This window comes from Eubalaena glacialis, chromosome 18 (genome assembly GCF_028564815.1).
Source record: "Eubalaena glacialis isolate mEubGla1 chromosome 18, mEubGla1.1.hap2.+ XY, whole genome shotgun sequence".
NCBI classification, from domain to species: domain Eukaryota; kingdom Metazoa; phylum Chordata; class Mammalia; order Artiodactyla; family Balaenidae; genus Eubalaena; species Eubalaena glacialis.
The window spans coordinates 65,055,880-65,065,397 of NC_083733.1; the positions used below are offsets into that span (position 1 = coordinate 65,055,880).

The 9,518-nt window shown below is 42.7% G+C and overlaps 2 protein-coding genes across 2 annotated transcripts in view; one reads left to right on the forward strand and one right to left on the reverse strand.

The window, feature by feature from the left end:
* Nucleotides 1-4,511, reverse strand: part of LOC133078772 (zinc finger protein 480-like) — a 35,409-nt gene extending 30,898 nt beyond the window's left edge. The window contains exons 1-2 of the mRNA XM_061173961.1: nt 4,375-4,511; nt 699-789 (exon numbers count right to left, since the gene is read on the reverse strand). Of these exons, the coding sequence (XP_061029944.1) occupies nt 699-770 (72 nt within the window). The 5' untranslated portion in view covers nt 771-789; nt 4,375-4,511. The remainder of the gene's footprint in view (nt 1-698; nt 790-4,374) is intronic.
* Nucleotides 4,512-6,703: 2,192 nt separating this feature from the next.
* On the forward strand, nt 6,704-7,045 carry LOC133077750 (large ribosomal subunit protein uL23-like). Its single transcript, XM_061172509.1, has one exon. The coding sequence runs from the start codon at nt 6,704-6,706 to the stop codon at nt 7,043-7,045; it is 342 nt and encodes a 113-aa protein (XP_061028492.1).
* The last annotated feature ends 2,473 nt before the right edge of the window (nt 7,046-9,518 follow it).

Genomic DNA, 9,518 nt, shown 5'->3' on the forward strand with positions numbered 1-9,518 from the left:
AATGTATTACAAAGTAATCAAGATGATGTGGTACTGGCATAAACACACATACATAAGCCAATGGATCAGATTAGAAATCAGATTCCAAATAATCCTTGGAATATATGGAAAATGTAATGATAAGGGTTGCCAAAACTATACAAAGAGGAAAGGATAGTCTCAATAACAAATGTTGCTGAGAAACTAGATACCTTACTAGCAAAGTAATGAAGCTGGAACCTTACGTGCATCAAAGGTAAAAACCTCTGTGTGTCAAAGGATAAAACCAACAAAGTGAAAAGACAACCTCTGAGGAATGGAGGTGATGAAAGTGATTTAAAGAATTTCCAACTGCCAGAGATTTAGGTTGACTTCAAACTTTAAATTTGATGACTGAATAAAACACCCTTGGGACTTCCCTGGCAGTCCAGTGGTTAAGACTCTGCGCTTCCACTGCAGGGGGCAGGGGTTCCATCCCTGGTTGGGGACTAAGGTTCCAGAAGCCATGCAGTGCAGCCAAAAAAAAAAAAAAAAGGTCAGAACAAATTGCCCTAATTAGTCTGACTTCCAGATTTTACCCAGGTATTGTGCATATTAATACTTGACTTTCATTAATACCTGTCAAGCAGGATACTGCAGAGTCAGAGAAGATTAGGGAGTCCAAAGAAGGGCATTATAGGAAGGAGAGACAGAGAAATCAACTGAGAATATGACTTTACCTGAGAAAGAGCCATTGCAGACTCCAGTTCTTTCCTCTTTCGCCTCTTAAGGGCTTCTTCCTCAGACAACATGAGTCTTTAGAGGTCTATCCTGAAAGTTGGGAAGATGCTGTTTAATGCTTAGAATCAACACACCCCCTTCCTGAGTCACCACCACACACACAGGGAAGACCTCAGCATGCGGAACAGACAGTCCCCTGCTGCCCACTGTCCCGGGAGGGACTCAGGACAGTAAACTCCCACACAGAGACCAACACGTGCATTTTCCCACACCTTCTTCAGATCTCCTGGTGAGGCCCTCACGTACACAGCAGCAGTGGGCACCTCAGCTGGACCCGACGATCCCCTTCAGGTCACAGACCAGCCCTGATCCATCCCCACGCAGAGCAGAGCCCCTCACCCTCAGCCCAGATCTCAGCCCTCAGGAATGGGGGCACCCAGAGTCATGATGCTCAATGATGGATCCAGATTGGAATCAGCTGGGGCACGTTTAAATACTACTGAGGTTGGATTCCACACTGACATTATGAAAAGGAATCTGTGGTCAGAGGGTACAAAACATGTATATGCAGAATGCCTCACTGATCTAATGTGAAGCCTGGCTTGAGCACCACTCAGAGGTGGGACGCTCAGCACACCCATTTTCTTCTTCTCTGCCAGCTTTACAGAGCTATAACTGATGAATAACAATGGTGAACATACGAGGCATACGATGCGATTATTTGACAGATGTGTAATAATTATCAAAATAAAGGAATTTACATGTCTATCAACTCACAGTTATCATTTTATTTCTGTGTGTTTAGAACACTTAAGTGAGGGAATTCCCTGGCGTTCCAGTAGTTAAGACTCAGTGCTTTCACTGCTGTGGGCCTGGGTTCGATCCCTGGTTGGGGAACTAAGATCCCACACACAGCCAAAATAAATGAATAAATAAATGCATAAATAAAAGAACACTTAAGGGATGCTCTCTCAGCACTTTCCAAGTATAAAAACACACTATAATTAACGATAGTCAGCACAACAGACATTAGGCATACGTGTTGTACTTATTCATTTTACAACTGAACATTCATTTTACAAATGAACCTTTGACCAACATGTCCCCATTTACCCCACCACCCAACCTTTCCTAGCAACCTCTATACTCTATGGTTCTATGAGTTTGACATTTCTACTTTCCACATAAAATGTCTATCTTTTTCTATCGTAATAATGTCATCATTTATGGCTGACATGAATTTTCTAAATCCATTCACTTGTCAACCAACATTTTGGTTCTTTCTACATCTTGGCTGCTGTGAATAATGCACTAATGCTCACTGGAGTGCATATATTTCCCTCGGTATAATGATTTCATTTCTTTGCATATCTAGCCAGAGGTGGGTTTCACAGATTGTGTGCCTGTCCTATGTTTAATTTATTGAGGAACCTCCACATTATCTTCAATAAGAGCTACATTATTTTAAATCCCACCAACAAAGCACAAGGGTTCTGTGTTCTCTGTATTGTGCGTGTGTGTGTGTATCTGTGTGTTTGAGACGGGCAGGGAGAGGACAGTAGCGGAACGAACTGGCCTGGCAGCAAGCAAGTAGCAGCTACAGCTCGCCAAGGATGAATGAGCGTCTGGACTGCAGATCACTGTGGTGCTGCTGGGCCTCTGATTCGTGGAACAATCTTTCCCTACGTCAGAGAACTTAGTGGCCCCTCTCAAGTTCTGTTCACAGAAACACGCCTAGCAGAATCTCCCTCATAAAAATCATCTGCCGTCTGAAGCTTAGTACTCATAATTTCCCTTCTGAAAACTCTCATAGAGTCCAACACAGTCTCGAAAAAAATCCATAATGATCCACTAATGCTGCTATAAAATATCAGAAAACATTCCAACCCAAATAAATCATGCCTGAGGGACAACTACATACGAAGACACCCACGGGACCATTAGAAGCAAAACGCCATACTTTCATTCACCGTGGTGAACACAGACCAAACACTGTCATCTCTGAAAACTACGTATAAAAGATGCTTCCAATGATGCACATGCCCCAGGGGGACCCCAAAACCTCCCAAGGAAACACCAAATTCTCTTTTGTAACTATCATAGTACATCTAAAACTTTCTCCATTTGCAAGCCAAAATACTAAAAAAAAAAATACCAAAGGTAACCCACAAAATGATCTCTGAAATTTCCCCTGTATTACTCTAAAAACTGCACAATGACTCCTGACCTTCCAAAAGACCAACGCAAGTCACTTGCGGAGTGGATGACGTGGGGCACCCTGTAGCTCCATCCCCTGAGGACAAGTCACCCATCCTACTGCACCCAATGACCACTGTGGGCTTAGTTAACCCAACACTTCTCATATTGGAGGAAAATGTTTTTCTCTGCCTAAATCCACTGCCTTCATTCCTCCTCACATATAATCAAGAAATACCCAATTAAACCAATACATGGAAACCTCAGTCTCAGCAGCTAGGTCCCAGGGAACCTGAGCTAAGACACTCTGGCACCTCAAACCATAATGCACCCCACAACTACCAATTCCAGGTGCTCCAGTCAGAACTGAGACATAACCTGCAGGAGTTCCACACACCGCTTGAGCCCACAAGAGACAGGTGCACACACCATTCATGGGGCTCATCTTGAAGCCCACACTGGCTGCCATGTCCCTGCTGCAGACCCCTAGAGGCTCTCCTCCAATTTCCCCATTTCGCTATCTCTCCTCCATGCGAACATGAGACAATGGGGAAAAAGCAAAAAGCCTTCTCTTTTTGCTTCCTCTACTCTTCTTGTCACCGTTTGTCCTCCGTGTCTCTCCCAGCACCATGATGCTCTGAAGGCCATTGTTCCACCTTTCATCCTATCCTGGACTCTGTGTGAAGGGCCTCACCGCTGTTACCCGCCCCCTACCGCTGATCTAGAGCCCCTCTCTCTAGGTTGCTCTCCAATCCCTGGAGATCCGGCCTTTTTAATTACTTCTCTATTTTATTCACCAGCTCCTTTCGAGGCATAATCGCTTTCATTTTACTATCTCTTTACAACTCCCTCAGCCATCCTCTACGTTCCCATCGGTTCGCACACATTCTTTCCTCTCTTTCTCGAAGTCGCTCTGTCTCAGCTTCCCCTGATTCCCCTTCCCGCACATATTCAGAAAGATGGCGACCGAATAAGATGCCCGCCAACTTTCCAATGGAGGTGAATTTGATACCGAAGACCACTGGGTGTCACAAGGCTGGCCCAGGTCACGTCCCCCAACGCGGGGTGAGGGGAAGGGCTGACCGGGAAGGGGAGGCCAGACGAGCCGAAGGACCGGCCTGAGGAGGAGGCGAGCATAGAGGAGCTGGGAGGGAGGGAGGGGGTCTCAGGAGAGGGGCGGGCTCTGCAGAACCCCAGGACCGGGGAGAGGACACGGCTTGTCCGGGAGCGGGGCGGCCGGCGCTGCCCTCCAGGGGCCGAGGGGGCGAGGGGGCGAGGGGGCGAGGGGGCGAGGGGGCGAGGCTGCGGGGCGCGAATACAACTCGGGGAAGAGGATTTTAAATGGGAAGGCGTAGGTAGTAAAGAGTTTTAAGCAGAAAAATGTGGCGAATGGAGGTGTCTACCTGGACCGAAGGTAGAAAAGCCAAGGGCACCGGGACCGGCCTCAGCGATTTCAAACCCAAAGGAAACCATACCTACCTGTAACGGCGACGTCTGGATTTACGCGGGGCGGAGGGCCGGCTGCTGGGATTTAAGGTTCGTAGTGACGCCCACACCGGAAGGTGGAGAAAGGTGGACCGCGCAGCACTGACTCAGAAAGGAGAAACTTAACGCTTTCCAGTGTGACCGGGACTCAGAGCTCTACGCTTCCGTTTCCATTAAAAAATGCGCAAGCGCAGTTTAGAGGCGGAGTTTACGGGGCGGGGCCTGGGCGGAGCGCTACTGGCGAGGGGCGGGGCGAGGAGAGCCCAAATCTTCGCCTGGAACGCCGGCAGGCGGGGCTTAGGTTGGTGCTTTACAGTACCATGAATTTTTCTCATTTTAAGTTCCTGTCTGAAACAGTTTAAGGTAAACGCTTGCAATTGTGTGGACCACGTCTGTCTGAAAGTAAGATGTTTCCTCCTAACAAGTTGAAAACGGTTTCAATAAAAAGCTTATATTTGCCAGCTGGTTTCTCGCATGTCCCGCTCCTGCAGCTCAAGCCAAGTCAGTGGTTGGGAACTTGGCTCTCCAAGTGGTAGCCGTGGGGCGCTAGTTGGATCCGGGAACATTTTTGCAATTAGAATTAATTTAAGCGATTTAAGCAAACAAGACCTGGACTTGCCACTGTATTACAAACTATAATAAGAAATACAAAACTCTCCCCGCGTAGGCTGGCCCATTTCACCCTGACACCCTACAAAAGAGTTTTCCTTTCTCTTTCTCATTCAGCCAGGCCAGCTCAACACGCTGTCAGTCCCAGACACTTGGGGACAAAACCTGGGGTTTGAGGCTGAAGGGCTAAGCCGTTTGATAATTTCCCTCACCATTGCTTTGTAAAGAGCAATACATTGTTTTCAATTCCTATAAACTGCATTGTTCATTCTTTCATTTTGCCTAAAGTGTTTTATTTGCCTTTCCCCCCTCAGTTTTATTGAGATGTACTCGACATACCTCACGTTATGAGCTTAAGGTGTATAGCATAATGTTCTGACTTATATATTGAAATAGTGCAATAAATTTAGTAAGGATCCATCATCTCATAGATACCATAAAAAGAGAAATCAAAAAATTTTTTTCTTTTTATGAGAGTATTGACTGAAAAAAAATGCACAACACGAGAGTTGCTTTGAGGACATTGAAGATTAAGTGGTCAAAGGGGAAGAAGGGGCAGCGGATCCATCACACCCACCACTGCACCTTCCGGACTTCATGTTAGGTGAGAATGATAAACCTCCTACTTTTCTCAGTCACTGTTTTCCAGGCAGCCTATCACTCAGAAATAAAAACTGTCCTACCCGAGAAATAGGATTATTATCTTTCATGGGTGTAGAATGGAGTATTTCCGATCGAATCTTGAATTTTAAATGTTGTGGCTTGCAAAAAGTCACGAAGACATCCCTTCACGGATGAGTTAGATCTGTTCAGCGTATGTTGTAGAAAATTCAGTGTGTGAACAAATTATACTGAGAATTTTAAGCAAATATTCAGAACATTAGGCTGTAAAGTATGGTAACAAAGAAATTGGGGCCACAAATATAATTACATGTTTACTTGAAAATTTGACCTACTGATCCATTAAATCACGCATTACAGCAACCTCCTTTGCACTGATCAAGTGCTTTCACGCATCTATCATTCGGAAATGTTTCCAATCACTGAATAGCTAGCAGGAAACGAAATCAATATCCTGCCTTCAAGTAGCTTATATTCTAAAAGGGAAAGTCAGTAAAAATTAAATAAGATTATGATGGTGTTAAGTACAGTGAAGTTTCATATGTACAATGATAGAGTGACAGGTCATTCTAATTTAAACAGTGTGTTCAGGAAATGCGCATATAAGGGATATTTGCATAATATCATTAATTAATTGAGTTTGTCATGAAAATACAAACCAGGAAGGGCAATTTGGTGGAAAAAAGTAGGAGAAAATTTCCAAAATTGGAACATATTTACAAGATTAAGGACTAGCCACAACTGGTGTGTGGCTTGGTGAAGTGTGATATTAAATTTCTATTGGAGACAATTAGAATTGTGAACTTCTATTAATTAGAATTTTTTGTTGTTGAGGATTTAAAATGCAAACTTAAAGGATAAACATAAAATGGCTGTGTATCTTTTGCATGTTGATTCTTCTTTTTAAAAACAATAGTTTACCTAGAGGCCTTACAGTATAAGTAATAAGATTCCAAACCACGAAGACCTGTTTGGAGAATGCACAGACGTGTTTCATCATGGCATCCTCACTACTACCAAGAGGACGTGAAGGTGAGGTGGGATAATGAAGTAGTGGAAAGATAGCACTCACAACCTGAAGGTCAAGAAAGCAATGTTGAAAGGTGTCCAGAGCCACCAAAAAAAAAAAAGTAGAAGATCCAGATGTCACCCACCTTCCAACTGCCTGAAACACTGCAGCTCAGGAGACAGCTCAAATATCCTCAGAAGAGCGCCCTGGGAGAAACAACTTGAACACTATGCCATCATCAAGATTCCCCTCACCATCAAGTCAGCCATGAAGAAAGCAGAAGACAAAAACACACCTGTGTTCATTGTGGATATCACCACCACCAAGCACCAGATTAAACAGGCTGTGAAGAAGCTCTATGACACTGACGTGGCTAAGGTAAACACCATGATCAGGCCTGATGGAGAGAAGAAGGCCTATGTTTGACTGCCTCCTGACTATGATGCTTTGGATGTTGCCAACAAAACTGGGATCATCTAAACTGAGTCCAGCTGGACAGTTACACATATAAAAGTTTTCACTATAAAAAAAATCATAAATAATTATTTATTCTAAAGAACAGGGGAAAAATAGGAAAACAGTAGAAAAAACAAAGGAGACAATATAAAACCAAAAGCAAGATAAGAATTTAAAATACCTAAACAATAATCTCTTTAAAACAAAGTGACCTAAAGACTCCAAATGAAAAGCAAATATTTTCAACTGGACTTTTTTGAACAGAGACAACCATATGTCTCCCACAAGAAATGCACTCCAAAAATTAAAATACACAAAGTAAGAAAGCATGAAAAAATACACCATTTCAACACCATTCAAAATAGAGTGGCTAACATAATACAAGGTAAATTAAAGAGTAAATAACGTGTCAAGAATAAGGAAATCCATTTTATAATCATAAAGACAGAAATTCATCAGAATGACGTGACAATCAGAAACTGTACCATAGAACTGCATTTCATTATAGCCACAAAAATATTCTGGAGAAATGTTTGGAGACAACAACACAAGGATAAATAATCTACTTATAAGTTTTCTGAACCCATCATGGAAAGAAATTGTTACAGATTCTTTAAAGCCCGAGAACCTACGGGTGCACTGTTACCTTCTGGTATAAAGTACCTAGGTGGAAGAAAACTGTGGTGGTGAAAGGAACGTGATTCATTAGGATGATGAAAAATAATTAAATTTTATTAAAACAAGAGACCTATGATACATTCTGAATAAAACAGTAGCAAAAGGCAAGGACAGCAGTTAAATGTCAAACATTCATATACACATAGAATTCTGGGGCTTTATTTTTTTTATACATTTATTTATGTAATTTATTTATCTTCGGCTGTGTCGGGTCTTCATTGCTGCGCGCGGATTTTCTCTAGTTGCAGCGAGCAGGGGCCACTCCTCGTTGCGGTACGCAGGCTTCTCATTGCAGTAGCTTATCTTAGCTCTAGGCATGTGGGCTTCAGTAGTTGTGGCACATGGCCTCAGTAGTTGTGGCTCGCGGGCTCTAGAGCACAGGCTCAGCAGTTGTGGCGCATGGGCTGCAGTTGCTCCGCAGCATGTGAGATCGTCCCAGTCCAGGGCTCGAACCCGTGTCCCCTGCATTGGCAGGCGGATTCTTAACCACTGTGCCACCAGGGAAGCCCTAGAATTCTGGGACTTTTGATTAAATTTTCCTCTTGTGATAACTGCTCTCCCTTTAATTTCGAAGAATAAGACTAGTTTTTCATTAATCATAGATCTATACAACAGCTATTCCCATGCAACAGAGGAAGTGACCAAATTTTCCCATGCATTCTGCCTACCACATAATCAGTCCGTTAACATGTCACTCTCCTCCCATGAAAAGCCCATTCCCTTAATGTCCTGCCTGACCTATTCATGGTCAGTTAGTAAAGCATTCTGTCCTATAACCCACTATGACCTATCTACAAAAGGACACATGAATTAACATGATAAATCATGTCACAGTTTTACATTATTTTTTGTCCCCCCTTGTTGATAATTCAAACAATATTGAATTTGATCATTCAAGGTCCTTGTTTTCTCAGGAAACATGGATGTGACTGACCCACACCTAATCAAATTGGACCCCTCATTTTATAGATTCTTTCCCAGAGACTATCATGGAAGACCTGTAATGCAGGCGTAAGATCAAGACTTCAAACTTCAGGTTGAAAGGTATAAATATAATGTAGCCTTTTCAAAAGAACTCCAATAATTACATATTTATACAGAGAAGATATTGGCATACTTCTACATATGTCCTTCTTCTGGTACTATAAACATCATGTCATACGTTTTAACGTATTGTCACTTGCAATGATTCTGCAGCATATAGTATCTCACATTAACCTTGGACAAATAAGACATTTATTCCTAGTATGGATTCTCTGATATCTCGTCTGTAAGAATTGCTCAAATTGCTCAAAAAATTTACCTAATTCAAAAAATTTACCTAACGTTAAGGGAATCCTTACATTTGTAAGGATTCCCTCCCAATATGAGTTCTTTGGTGAACCCTGAGGATGCACTGTTGTGTCAATTTCTTTCCATGTTCAGTAAGTATCTATAGTTTCTGACCTGTATGAATGCTCTCATTACAACAAAGGTGTGGATGGCTGCTGAAAATTTTTACAACATTCATGACATTTGAAACGTTGCTCTTCAAAATACATTCTCTATGTTTCAGAGCGTTGATCTTCAGGTACAAGCCTTAGCACACATACTGCTTTGTGTGGTTTCTCTCAAAGATATATATTGAGAAATCTAGTGCATTGTGAGGGCTGGATAAAGCCTCTGCTCATACATTTGTAGGGTTTCTTTTCAATGGACTGTCTGCTGTTAACTAATACTTGAAGTCAAGAAAAGGTTTTGTCACACTCATTTCATTTATAAGGTA

What these genes read in the sequence shown, in the direction of transcription:
- LOC133077750 (XM_061172509.1), top strand. Translation starts at nt 6,704, where the DNA reads ATGTTGAAAGGTGTCCAGAGCCACCAAAAAAAAAAAAGTAGAAGATCC.